This window comes from Eurytemora carolleeae, unplaced genomic scaffold (genome assembly GCF_000591075.1).
Source record: "Eurytemora carolleeae unplaced genomic scaffold, Eaff_2.0 scaffold510, whole genome shotgun sequence".
NCBI classification, from domain to species: domain Eukaryota; kingdom Metazoa; phylum Arthropoda; class Copepoda; order Calanoida; family Temoridae; genus Eurytemora; species Eurytemora carolleeae.
This window is the reverse complement of record NW_019396395.1, coordinates 143,194-158,553: the sequence shown is the minus strand read 5'-3', so window position 1 is coordinate 158,553 and position 15,360 is coordinate 143,194. Positions and strand designations below refer to the sequence as shown.

Below are 15,360 nucleotides of genomic sequence, written 5' to 3'. Positions count from 1 at the left end.
AGGGTTAAATGAAAATATCCCGCCCAGGATAGGGTTAAAAGAAAATATCCCGCCCAGGGTAGGGTTAAAAGAAAATATCCCGGCCAGGGTAGGGTTAAATGAAAATATCCCGCCCAGGGTAGGCTTAAAAGAAAATATCCCGCCCAGGGTAGGGTTAAATGAAGTAGAAAAAGGCAATCTTAAAACTTTAGTTAAAAAAAATTTGGGTTGCATTTTGGTAAACACGATTTTTTATTAAATTAGAATGATTTAAACAAATAATCACCATTGATCCCAATTTTCTCAATATTTTTCAAAAATATTAAAAATATCAAGTGCAATTTTTCCAGCTAATTTTGTACCAAATTAATTTTGTCTCGTTTAGTTCACAATGGTTAAAGAAGGATTTTTTTAAATTCAATTGTTCATCGATTTTTTTGGTTTGTTCTAATTTATTTTCGTTCGTTAACTGTGCAGTATTCGTTAAATTCAGCTGATTTTTTTTTTTTTTTTTACTCGTAATAAATCGTTCTTAGAAAACTTTAAATAAAACTTCCAAAATTTTAAAACCGTCATAAATTAAGTTTGCTTTTATAAACTTTCCAATGTGTTCATCCAGATATTGAAAAACGATAGTTATAACATGTTCTTTTTTGTTGCGTTTTTGCCCATGTTCTCTGTCAGGTTCAAAATTTGGTAGAATGCAAGACACGCACATTTAGAATCAACAATTTGAAATACAATCTTTTTCTTAAACTTGTCGAATTTAGACCCTGAAAGAAAAAAGGCAAAAAAAAATCTTAAAACTAACCAACCGAATGCACATCACATCCTTATTTTCTTTGTAACAAATGATTGCGTATCTGATTGAACGTGAAATTATAACTGAAATTATATCTCTATATCATCGGTATATATATTTATATATATATATATATATATATATATATATAGATAGTATAGATCAAACTAAAACGGGTTTCTTTATCTAAACCGTTTATCATATATTCTATCTATCTATCTATCTATCTATCTATCTATCTATCTATCTATCTATCTATCTATCTATCTATCTATCTATCTATCTAGAAATGTGACTGAAAATAAATCAACTGAAGGGTTCGATATAACATCATTTCCTCACTCAGTCGCCGACCCACCCACTCACTCACTTAGAGTTACTTAGTCACTCACTCAATATAACTCTAACTAACAACACACTCACTTACAGTCTCAATGTTTATATAAATTTATTAATTTAATGAAGTCACCTTTTTTTCTTTGTTATTTAAATGGATCTCCTTCTAGATTAACGACTAGCTGAATTGGCCTGCGTTGCCCGTGGATTTTTGAAGAAAAAGAAATCTATTTTTGAAAATAAAAAAGTTAGATTTTTAATAGACTAAGTTACCCCCGGGGTTACCAAAAGTTCCTAAAAAAATGTCAGCCTATTCGGTCCAGCCGTTTGGCCAGCTATAGCTGACATATATGTTATATGAGCGAAGAGCTTTATTACATAGACTAGCTGAAATACCCGGCGTTGCCCATGGAATTGAAAAAAGTTCAAATTTGAAAGAAATAAATTTGATTTTTCAAAAATCAAATACTTTTTGCCTATGTTACGCCTTGGCTGCCCATGAGTTTCCTTAAAACATTTCATCAAATTTGGTTTAGCTGTTTTGCCAGCAATAGCTAACATATACTTACAAATATATTTGCATGAGCGAAGATCTTTAGCATGTACAAATAGATTCTAGTACAATAGATGGCAATGTAGAATTTGTATATTCTCAGTACAGCTGTATTCTGACGTCATAAGTGTCACCTTAGTTTTTGTGTACGGCAAAATTATTGAAAATAGTGATAATTTTAGAATGAAGTGCTTATCTTACAGTAAAATATGTGCAATTTTATGTGTTATTTATTTTCTGTTTTTACACTTTTTTATTTATTCTTGGAAAACATGTCAACTAATGTGAGAAGTTTTCATTTTCCTTGTTATATTTGACACTTGTGACGTCGTGTATAATGGGTCCATTTCTCTGTTGCCACCTATTGTACTTGATAATTAATCTATTTGATTATATATATATATTATCTGTTCAGTACAGCCAGAGGTAAGGCTGGGCAATCTCAGGATTTTTTCCAACCGAAATCGTCCAAAAGACCCACTTTATAGATATCCGTTCCTTGTTTGATCTTAGCTAGGAACTCAACGTTCAACGGTATTTTCTGTACTTTTTAAAGTTGCCGTTCCTAAACGATCTCAATCTTGCTAACAACGTTAACGGAAGGTGTTATATAAATCTGGCACAAGCCGTTAACGATAGCTTTATGCAAAACTAGGGGGGGGGGGGGAATTAGGAAATAACATTAAAAACATCAAAATTTAAAACACTAAATCTAAATCAAAAAATGCACTTTTTTGTGAGTTTCATACAATTTTAAGCAGAAAAAAAAATAAAAAAGTTGCTGTTATTTTAATTTATAATGTTCGTTGATATTTTTATTAACAGTTCTTACTGGTTAGTTTTCAAAACTTGCCTTTCGATTACATGACGTTGTCCAGCCATAATTTCATCTCTAAAAAGCAGGAGATTTTGAATCTATGTATGGATATCGAGATCAAGAGTTCAAGACTATCAATACTCTACAAAAATGTGTATAAAAAACAATGATTACAGGGAATTCAGGAAACCCAAGACATTGCCTCTTTAGAAATGATGATTGATAATAATCAATAAATAACATAATAAAATAAATAACACTTTTATTGATAGATAATATTAGAATGTTTACAAAATTGTATACCATTGCAAATTTCCTCATAGAGAGAGTTTTGTTCATTTTAAAAATACTAATGTATAAAAACTACTTATGTAGGAACCATACTTTTATAGAATGCCCTTCATTGCATAATTAATGCCATTTTAAATAAAATATGAAACAAGTAGAGGTAAATAACAATTTATAATTAATAATGTAAATCATCCTCTCTTGAGCCACTGCTCTACGGTCCAAACCGCGGAACCGGTTTTTCCTTCCTGGGGCGCTTTTACCAAACTTGCGGATTTCTTTCCTTGCCTAAAAGATTTATTTCCAGATTTAGCTAGAGTTGATCCTCCCGAGCTGTTTTGACCATTTGGTCCGTCCCAAGCAGAATTATGACCGGGTCCATCAGGCCCAACTCCTCCAACGCCTCCGACTCCTCCAACACCTCCAAAGCCTCCGACTCCTCCAACACCACCAACTCCTCCAACTTTTCCAACTCCACCTTCTCCTCCAAGAGAGCCAGACTTTCCAGAACGTCCTCCGTTACCGTTTTTTCCTCCTTTTCCGTTTCCTCCATTTCCTCCACTTGGGCCATCCCAAGCTGGATTATGATCTGGTCCATCACCTCCAACACCTCCGACACCTCCGACATCTCCAGTAGGTCCAGTTCTTCCTTCTCTAGCACTTCCATTTCCAGCACCATTACCATTTCCTCCACCATTCCTCCCTACACCTCCATTGGGTCCATCCCAGGCCGGATTATAATTAGGTCCAGCCCAACCTGTTCCTCCTATGCCACCAACTCCTCCAACACCTCCTACAGGACCATTTTTTCCTCCTCTTCCTTTGTCATTTCCTCCTCCATTTCCATTTCCTTCTCCATTACCACCTCCATCACCACTGGGTCCATCCCAAGCAGAGTTGTGATCAGGTCCAGCCCATCCAGCTCCTCCAACGCCTCCTACTCCTCCAACAGGGCCTGTTCTTCCACCTCTTCCATTCCCGCTTCCACCAACATTTCCATTTCCTCCTCCATTACCACCTCCACCTCCACTAGGACCGTCCCAAGCTGGGTTGTGATTCGGTCCAGCCCATCCAGTTCCTCCAACACCTCCTACACCTCCAACAGGGCCTGTTCTTCCATCCCTGCCATTTCCGTTACCTCCACCATTTCCGTTTCCTCCTCCATTGCCACCTCCACCTCCACTAGGACCGTCCCAAGCTGGGTTGTGATCAGGTCCAGCCCATCCTGTTCCTCCAACACCGCCTACACCTCCAACAGGGCCTGTTCTTCCACCTCTGCCATTTCCGTTTCCACCACCATTTCCACTGCCATCTCCATTACCACCTCCACCTCCACTAGGACCGTCCCAAGCTGGGTTGTGATCAGGTCCAGCCCATCCAGTTCCTCCAACGCCTCCTACGCCTCCAACAGGGCCTTGCCTGGGTGGTGGAGGGGGCAGAGGCTCCTCATATGCAGGTAATGCTGCTGCGTCTTCTGCTTCTTCCTCTGGTAGAACCTCCCCAGAACAGATTGCCTCTGCTTGAATAGTTTCTAAAGGTAGATCAATACCATTACTTACTCCGTTGCAGTCTCGGAAGTACTCCGCCTCCCAACTTGACTGAAAAATAATATGTTGATTCTTTTTAGTTGTGACTCGTGAGGAAGGAAAAAATCAGGTTCAAATGCGCAATGGGAATAACCTAGCTGGATAACCAGAAAACTCTGAAATAGAAGAGACTTTTATGATTTTAAATACTCCAATAAGCTTGGGACACTGCAATTGTGCAGCTTACACAGACCCATTTCACTAAATTAGTGTCTATTTAAACGATTTGCATTTTAACACCATCAAATACACTTTAGTATTGCAGTAAAGTCGTCTTCCTATTTCAGAGTTTTCTGGTTTTTTTTCTGTACAATATTCTTTTTGCGCATTGCTGTCACATTAAAGAAACTGTTAACTTTTTTCATGACGATCCATTTTTAAAAATGCATGTTCAATTCACAACAGTGTCTGCAGTAACCCAATTGTTTCAGCTAAAGTTCCAGAAACTTTTTTTTCTAGTTATTTTTTTTTGTTGAGAAAGAGATTAATAGAAGGATTTTAGGATCTAATAGAGGGATTTATTCAAATAAAGTCTAAAATCTAGAAAACCTCACAATTTATAGAATAAATTTGAAGTTAAAATGTGCCTTCCCAAGATTTAATGAAAATAGTGTAAGAATGGCCAAAGTACACAGATTTTTTTGTTTTTTTTATATTCAAGCTACACGGTTTTTGGTTTCCACAGTTTTTCAGAGAATTTCTGAGTTGTACAAAAGATTAATAAATCATGAAGATTTTAAACTATCTGACTTTTATCAAATAAAATTCAGTTGTATAACTTGCAGTTTAACAACCTTTTAATTCTCACAACATTAAACAAATTTTAAAGATCAATTTCTAATTTAGCTTCTTTAATTTAAAATATTAAAATACAGTGGTTTATATAAAGAAGAAAATTATATCTTTATATTTTTTCGTAAACAGCATTTTCAAACAATTAAAAAAAATGTAGGTCCATGCTATAAATCAAGATCAATATATGATTACTCGCTTAAACTCTAATTTGTTATATCCCCTCCCTATGCCTTTGCAACCTGATCTTGTATGTGAAATATGAGATTTTTTAAATATGCATTCTGCTTTAATAGTAATACAAACTTTCAATTGATTTTTTTTTCAATTTGAGGTGTTAAATATGAGTGACAGGATGTTCTCTAAAATTAAAGTGGCGACATAAATTATCAAAATAAATGTATTTTAAATACTTAAGTCGTAAATGAAATGAACTTTGATTTTGAAGAACTGCACGTTTCATTTTAAATGACCCTCCATGCAAAGATAACAATACCCAATTCACAATGGTACCAAATTTCAATCTTTGTCTGATAAATTTAAATGAATATGTTCTACTTTCGTAGTTGGCCATAGAAGATTTCTTCATCATCAGCCTGTGGACGGGTTACTACTACTAATACATATACATCCCAGTTCTATTTTGGATCCAATGAATCAGGCAAGAAAAATCCTCCCCAAAAAACCATCTTTGAACTATCGGATAAAATACCTAAAATGATCATCCTAGGGTAATGGTGGTTAGTTACCAAGCTTTATAATAGGATAGAATAACAGTGAAACGTGTTAATTTACAAACATGTTTAGCTTTGAAAATAAAATAAAATAATAAAATAATTAATAGTAATACAATTTAAAAATATTTTCTTTTATAAAATAATGTGAAAGATATCGTTGTTTGTCTATAGCTTTAAAGTTTCCCTTCAGTAAAAACAAGCATATCACTTCTGTAGAGAAACCACAATTAAAAATAATCATATTTCAAAATTACAAACATTGATATCTAATTTATACTTGAGCAGAAAAATCTTTTAAGGGTGAGGAAGATATCATCGTTTTTCTATCTTTTAAAATAATTAAATTCGGGAAATTTTCTTATTGTGCCTGCTTCAAGAGAAGCTACAATTACAAAGAAGTTTCATCAGTAATGGGTACCCTCATATTTAAAAACCGATATTTTACAAGCTTAAAATTAAATCTGTTGTCTGCTCTGTAGAATCTGTAATAAAAGTACCGTATGTATCAATGATTGTAATAATACTGCCTGCTGTGTCATCTCTATGACATAATTACTGTCTAGCTAGGCAGTTACCAGGCAGTCAGGCAGTTAACTTTAGAACATCCCGGAAACAAAACCATTCAGGCAATCATCAAGCTTAGGCCAATAGTCGTGCAATCTTTAATTCAAATTTAAACCTTTGGGTCAAAGTAGGATTAGTTATTTTTATTTATTTTTTTATTATTTTTTTTATTTTTTTATTTTTAACTTTTAATCTTTGGTAGTTAGCTCATAATTTCTAAAATGTATATTTTTGAAACCTGACGGTGTGAACCCTTGATATTTCTGACTTCAGATTTTAAAATATTTAAAGGTTTTTAAGGTTGAAAATAAATAATGATTATAAAATTATCATGAAGATAGTCATAGTTCCTTTTAACCTTTGGGATCCTAACTTTTAAATAAAGTTGGACATATTATTAACCCAATTTTTTCTTTTTTCCATTACTTTTAATTTTTTCCAAACATCATTTAAATATTTTCCCGATCCTGATAAATACTATACATATGCAGCAGTAATTAATGTCGTGGTATTTGTTTGTCTGATCATAACTTGTGAATCCTTTTACATATTGTTATTGAATTGAAAAAAAAAATAATTGAAACTATTTAATGCATAGTATATTCATAATACATGTAATATACAACAAAATATAAATAAATAGTTTCAGATGCTAATAACTTTGCGATTTTTGAATATTTTATTTAAATGTTTATCTAAATATTATCATGATAAATAGCCTAAATACTAATTATGCATGATTATATACAATTACTGAAATTTACAGCAATTCCCAGTGTATAAATAACTTTTATAATTTATTGCAATAAAAATAAAATAATCTTGAGGATTTATTCAAGCATTGAATAAAACCGCAATATTCTCATCATGTACTTTATTAACCCCCCCCCTCACCCTCCCACCCCCTCTCCTAGTTCCGGTCAAAATTATGTTGCTTTTCGGGAAACATGAAAAGAAATCTTATAATTTTTTTTCTGTAAATTTGTTTCTAAATTCCGAACATATTGATAGGAAGTTATGAAAGTACTGTAAAGGACATCTCATTAATCGTATTCTGTTAGTAATTTCGTAAAAAAAGTTCGTTAGATCGAAATGCTTTCGTTAAACTCGATATCAAGACCAAAATGTTGGGTTCTTTTATAACAGTTTACATCTAAGTACAGTACATCTAAGGCTTTCAATCGACATTAAAGCAATATTTAGTGTATTTAATGATGTTGATGTGAGTAAAATAGTTCGACAGTTATGGCTTAAAATGAAAAATAATTTGTTCAATTGTTGTGTACATTAGAAAATTTAAATCTAAAATTTAGTCCAAAAGTTGTCTTATTCCATAGTTTTCTGGTTCTCACTGTATAAGAATGTCAATTAAGAGAGAAACTAAACAAATTCTCATTAAATGCAGGGTGTCCCAATAAATATGGGAATTAAATGACGACTTCTGTATCGTCTTTGTTCCAAGCGGCATTATTTGTAAATATGTAAATATCAGTTTGTAGTATCACAGCTAAAACATTTAAAACCGAAAACTAGTAGTCTCTGGATTTCCAAAATGTGGTCTACCATTTTTTTACTTTCATTCAAGGAGATATCAGGAAGTTTTTCCTGATTCCAGTTTATAAAAAATCAATAAAACTGTTCAAATGTGTATCTCCGTCAATTTTTAAGATACAAAGAAGGTAGACCACATTTTGGAAAGCATGCAATAGTATTTTTATAATTTTTCACACGTTGAATTGTAAATTTATAATTATTTGTATAGACATTAAATCTTTTTTTTATGCACTGAAGGTGATTTATCAATTATCGGAAATCAAAGACGATATTCAAGTCGTCTCTCAATTCCCATGTTTATCGGGACACTCTGTACATGGAATTCGATGAAATTTTAGAATGATTAAAATATAATTTCAAGAGATTTTAATATCAATTATTTTCAGAATTATTTTCAGAATTATCTATTATTTTATAGTCATAGAGAAAATGTTTTCAATAGTGAGATCAATCACACTGATATATTTCGGGGACAAAACTCACCTTGGGATGACAATACCCGTATTCTGTGCAACATTCAGACCACTGTGGACATCCGCTCTTGTGATCAATATCCGCGGCATCCGCCCTTAACACGAGTTGATTAATTGATTGAAACAATTTGCAAATAATTATTGTCGCAAATACGTATTTATCGTCAATTTGTGGTTTTGATATAAATACATAAATAAATGATGTAACCAATAAAAATATTCTGATTCATGAGAATATATGTAGATTCTCGTGTCATTCACCATTTTTCAACTTTTCAATATAAATGCAAATATCATGATAGTTTTATTTTTTAAATAAAAAATGCTAAAATAATTCCGACATTTCTTTTAACATTCAAAACTGTGCAAACTATTTGCAATATTCCTTCTAAGCCTTATAAATGACATCCAAGTAGCAAGCATATATGCATATATCCAAGTAGCAAGCATATATGCATTTTTGTGTTTTTTAACAAGATCTCTTCTACAAAATTTATTCGCCAAAACGGTATAGAAATACTTGTAAAAAAGTTTTTTTTTATATTTACTTTTGATTTGAGGAAAGAATGGAAATGTTTACTAATATCTAATTTGCTTTACCATATATCTTTGCAACCTGATGGTGCAAACCTTTGATATTTTAAACTTAGAGTATGTAATTGTAAAGAATCTATAGTTTGAAATTTCTAATGTCAACGACATCAGGTTGAAAAGATAAAGCGATTAGAAAATCCGAGATTGCACTTTTTTTAAGGACATATTGTTACAGTTTTAATATTTATTATCAAACACAAAATACAAAATAATAATGCAGGATGGTTCAGCAAAAATTAAAATTGAAAATATAATGTTCAATAATTACGTAAAAAAATCAGCACTGTTTTGAAAGCAAAAGAATAGATTAGATCCTTTCTTTATGTTGTCCGACTCCAATAGAAAACTTCTTCGGATCCATATCAGACTTATATATTTTGATCACAAACTTTACATTTTCCCTTTAGATAAAAGTTTGCTGTAGATTCAATTCCCTATTTTTAGAAATTAAATTTGATGCCTGAAGAACTTTGAATTTGCTGCCTGAGTTTGAGCTTATTGAATTCAGGCAGTATTTTTGTCTTGTCTCAGTAACTTTGTCCTTGGAAAGCTTTTATTAACGCCTAGTAAACAATGCAAAGTGCACACTACAGTGCATCTATGCATAAGAACTACATGTAAAAATTGTTTGTGCATACTACACAGTGTATGTTAGATTAAATATAGCTTAAAATTTGCTTTTTTTCAAAACACACAACTAACTCATTTTTCTGAAATGCTATTTTAGAACAATGTAAATTTCGGATTACTTAAGCTTTGATATCAATTGCTTAATTTTATTTAATAAAAAAACTTGAATCTTTTCCTGGTTGTAAATCCACTAAAATCCATTCTTGACGAATTTTTTTCTCTTAATTTCCAATAAGAGAGATAAGGAGAAAAATTCTTATTTTTGTTAACAAAAAGAATAGTAGTCCATAAAATAATTAGTAATATTTTTGTGAACAAAAAAAGAAGAAAATAGAATAATTAGAAATATTTATTGAAACAAAAAAAAAGGCAGTAAATAAAATTATTAGTAATGTTTTGCAAATAGAAAAATTAGTAATATTTTTGTGAACAAAAACAATAGCATTAAATGCAATAACAGTAGTATTTTTGCGAATTCTTTGCAATTTACTTTTTTTCCCATATTATAAACAACTGGAGAGGGTTTTCTTGTAAAAATACCCGAACCAAAGAATAACATTTTGCACATAAGAATGCAGGATACAAATTAAACATTATTTAAAGAATTCCTAAAATGTCAACAATTTGTACGGCCTTTATCATTTTTTATGGTGAACACAAAAACGCTTGAGTAACAATACGAAAGATTAATAAATTGCATTTCTTGACTGAAAATATTTAGGTTTAATGATGTGCGAATATGGTATTTTGCAGTTTACTTCGTACAATGCTAAAACATACTTCATAATTTTGGCTAAAATTAATATTTTGGAGTACCACTAAAATATATGCTCTTTTGGACTTTGGAAATATTGAAAAAGGACTTTTGAAATCGGACCAAACCAACTTGTTGGACTTATGGGGACTTTAGTTAGTCTTTAAACATCACAGACTCCATAGTACCTAGATACTATTTTGAAACGTGATATACATCTCAAATTTTCGTGAAGCCTTCCACAAATAACGATTCATGTCTCTACTTTTAATTACATCAGGCTGCTATGGTAACAGATAAGTTTGAAATACACAGATCATGCCGAATGTTTTGTTTTATTAAACATCTTGAAATCAAATTTAAAAAATAGCAAGAAGTATTTCAACGACAAAGAATAATTTGAACAACAAAGAATTGGTTTAAATTCGTCCAAAGTAGCTATACAGATTTATTTGGTTTCCTGCTCCCACTAACACCCGAAAGGAACAGCTGAAAAATAGCTTAGCAACTATTCCGTGATAGAAACAGCTATAGATGTAATTCTGCTCCTGTTCCAAAACCTCCTGCTCCTACTATTTCCTAAAAGGAGCTGCTGGGATTGATCCTGCTCCTGTTCCTAAACCTCCTGCTCTGACTGTTACCTGAATGGAGCTGCTGGGCATGATCCTGCTCCTGTTCCTGCTCCTAAACATCCCGCGTCTGTGTCTCTAGGTCCAACAGCCAGGAAAACAGCGATCAACTTAATAAATATATATTGAATTAGTTAAGTGTTTTTCCTTTCTAAATGTTTATGTATGAAAGAAATTTACTCAATTATTATATCATAAAAATCTACATAGATGTGAATTTTATTGACTAACCATTAAGACCGGCCCGATTTTGACCTAACCTAAGATTGTTTTCGTAATCATATTGAAGAAGATTATAAGAACTTGTTTTTATTTTTATAGGTTTGACGTGGAAGTTCTAATAGTATTATTCCTCAGAATGAGTTCTGCGCAGTGCAAGTTCTTCCTTACTAGTTAAGTTTAGCATGTGTTCTGCGTTAAAGCTAAAAATCCTTGAAGTAAATTGGCGAAGCACACGGGTAATCTTCGTGTATATGTTGCGTTGTTATCTTTTATCGGCCATTTTGTTCAATATAATCAGCTGCACATGGTCGTATTCCACGTAGTCTGAGTGTACATTAGGGTTGGGCACAATCCGTGCGTTAACAATGTTTAAATAAGCAAACTTTGGCCCATTTAGTAACAGTTCGTATTAACAAATAATTTAACAAGCAATTTCGCAAATTCTTTTTTTAAAAATATTTGTTTATTACGGTGTTTTGTTAGGCTCCACATTCTGCCTTGACAGAATTTTCCATAATTATTAGAACTTTGACCAGTCCTAGCACTTTCACTTATACTAGACATAGACTGGACTATAAAGTAGACTGGACTATACAGTAGACTGGACTATACAGTAGACTGGACTATACAGTAGACTGGACGGTACAGTAGACTGGACTATACAGTAAACTGGACTATACAGTAGACTGGACTATGCAGTAAATTGGACACGACAGTAGACTGAACTAGACAGTAGACTGGACTAGACAGTAGACTGGACTAGACAGTAGACTGGACTAGACAGTAGACTGGACTAGACAGTAGACTGGACTAGACAGTAGACTGGACTAGACAGTAGACTGGACTAGACAGTAGACTGGGCTAGACACTAGACTGGACTAGACAGTAGACTGGACTATACATCAAGGAAGAAATATTGTATCCTCTTCTTCTTCTTATCCATCCTTACTTTCATCCTTGACATTTAAAAGCTTGGGTATTCCCTAATCTCGAGGGGGTACTAGGAAGGGGGGGGGCTTTAGTTCATTAATATTCTAAATAGTTCTTCTATCTAATCTATCTAATTTTTCTAATTTATCTAATCTATCTAATCTATCTAATCTATCTGATCTATCTAATCTATCTAATCTATATAATCTATCTAATCTATCTAATCCTTTTAATCTATCTAATTTATCTAATCTATTAAATCTATCTAATCTCTCTAATCTATCTAATCCTTTTAATCTATCTAATTTATCTAATCTATTAAATCTATCTAATCTCTCTAATCTATCTAATATATTTAATCTATCTAATCTATCTTATCTATCTAATCCATCTAATCTGTTTAATCCATCTGATCAGTCTTATCCATCTATCTGTTCTTTCTAATCTATCTACAAATCATATTTTTAACCCAAACTTTACATGAAGAACAATTCTTTAAAACGCCTAGTATGGATAACCCACGCCCCTAAAACCCCTGGTATGACCCCTACAACCTGTATTGTGACCCTAAAACCCCCTTATTGTACAGGTTTGACCTTGTAACCCATCATAGTTCAATTCGCTTTTAAATTAAACAATTATCAATTAGTTTAGACACGTTCAGGATGAGACGTGGATAAGAGGAAATAGGGAGGCAGGGGGCGGGGTACTGCAAAAAAGGGTTCGGTACAGATTAATTCTTTGAGATAAATATATTCCTATTAGTATTAGAGCTGTTTAGCGTTAATGGAGGTCCGTAGATGGTTATTTTTGATAAGAGAGGACGAGGGGGGGGGGGCACTCTCCCTGGGTATTTTTAGAGGGGAGAGGGGCACAAACTCCTAAGAATCATACAATATTTTACGGCTTTTCTAACATTCTTTTAATTCACCATTTTATCTTTGTTCTCCAATTAAAACCAATTTTCGCGAATTTATCTGTAAACATGTTTAAAGATTATAAATTTATTTGTCTGAACAATATTCTTCAATTTTAAACACGGACTTTCCCTGTGGTTATGTGAATTGCAACCACAAATGTGGGACCAATCGGTTCAGTCGTTTTAGGATACAAACAGACAGAGAGGCAAAATGTATATTTTGAATATAAATGGATATTATCAATTAATAAAGGATTCATAGATGAATAAGGATTCAGTGATATTTTATAGATATACAATGCACGTACACATTTGTAAATATATTTAAATCGAGGGACCGGCAATGTATGCAGTTAAACTGAGAATGCAGTATTATTGAGAATTTTTTTGGATTCATTTGAGACCCATCAGACGTGTTTACGGTGCATATTTGGTTTGCAAATGCAAATGCAATCTTTAAAATCCTCATAGATTGTCACTTTAGGAGGGATCGGTTTCATCGGTTTCATTAAAATTATTTAATAACGACTATGAAAATGCAACAAATCTACAGTAAACTAATTAGCTTTTTAGGAAAAGGTTGAGCAACAAGAAATTAACTTTTATCATCGGAAATAAGTAATCTCATTCAGTTACTGGTTTCAGTAACGTCTCAATGTTCAAAACCATTTTCTGTAGATTTTCTGGAATTTTTAATAAAAAAAAACGACATTTAGAGGATTTGAAGAATTCTGCGAACAAATTTATAAAAAATAAGAACATCAATATAATGATAAAGAAGAAACAATTGATTCTAACATTGATTTATTGACAAATTTTAATAAGAAACATCTAATTAGTTTACTGTGGAAATTTCGTACGTCGTTTTTGAATAATTTTTTAAAAACCGATTCTCAAAATCATCCCTCTAAAATTGACAATCAAAGAGAATTTCAAATATTGAATTTTCGCTACTGCTGAACAAATATGCACATTAAATCTCAGTTCAACTACCATACATTGCCGGTCACTCCCTTTAAACAACTAAACAAATTTTTACAAGTTCATCGTATTTACAAATTAAGTTTCATCTAATGATATATTTTCTTTGTAAATTGACATTTTATTATAAAGGGTAAGGCAGAGGGGGATTAAAGAAAATTTTAAATATACTTTCAGAATATTATCTAAAAACATTTTCACAATATACTTGATACTATAGCCTATAAGGATTAAAGGATTGAAGAATGAATGGTCATGGTGCTAGCAACAATACTGGGTGTGTACATGTATAATAAACTATAAGGTTGGGTGAGTCAACAACTGGCTGCTAACTGTTCTGAATATATTGTAAAACAAGAAAATATTACTTTTGAAATTGAAATTCTTAGAGGGATTCTAAGCGATTTTTCGAACCCCTCCATGTAAAGATGGCAGTACTCGATTCACAATTAGTACTTTGTCTGATCTAGTGTGAATTAGATATTATAATGTCACATTGCCATCTTTGCATGGATGGTCACTGGACATTACGCTTTACAGTTTCTTCAAGTAAGTTGTCCGTAAAATATTTTTAAACTTTTGTCAAGGTAAAAAAGGTAGATACGATATTATACAAAAACAAGATAATTATTCAATTAGAATTCTTCCTTTTTTGGTAAACCGATTTAACACCAATCTTGTGTGCGAACCGTAAATTCTCTGTAATTTCGCGAATACAATTCTATTGTGATATTTACATCAAAATATAGATATTTTTTGCACTTTATTTCTTGTTAAAGGGGAAAAGGTTCAATTTGCATAAACGAACTGTGCTATTTCGCCGCTTCCTCAAACCTTTTTGCAAAACTGTACGTCATACATCTTTGCCATTTAAGCATTGTGTTTTTGTAGACAGGTTTTTAAAAGTCTGCACGTGGGGGGAGGAATGAGGAGGAAGGGGGAAGGATTGTTATTTAAGATTCAAACGATGCATTCTTAAAACATTCATTTGGTCCTCTAATTTTAGACTAAATTTTTTATGAATATACTACAAATATTTCAGCTTAAATTGACATCGTTAGCTAGGAATAAATATTTAAAAAACTTGGCGACCATTTTTTTCGTTTACATTTTAAAACACATCACAACGTAAAGTTTTACAGCTTTTCTTATTTTAATGGCGAATAAAAAAGCAAGGATATAAAGAGATTGCACATCTGATCTTTTTATACCATCTATCT

General features: G+C 32.3%; 1 protein-coding gene across 1 annotated transcript in view; it reads right to left on the bottom strand.

Annotated features, from left to right (window-relative positions):
* Positions 1 to 2,966: 2,966 nt before the first annotated feature.
* Positions 2,967 to 15,360, bottom strand: part of LOC111702370 (PE-PGRS family protein PE_PGRS26) — a 13,845-nt gene continuing 1,451 nt past the window's right edge. Inside the window, exons 2-4 of the mRNA XM_023474033.1 lie at positions 11,101 to 11,198; positions 8,492 to 8,576; positions 2,967 to 4,373 (exon numbers count right to left, since the gene is read on the bottom strand). Of these exons, the coding sequence (XP_023329801.1) occupies positions 2,967 to 4,373; positions 8,492 to 8,576; positions 11,101 to 11,198 (1,590 nt within the window). The remainder of the gene's footprint in view (positions 4,374 to 8,491; positions 8,577 to 11,100; positions 11,199 to 15,360) is intronic.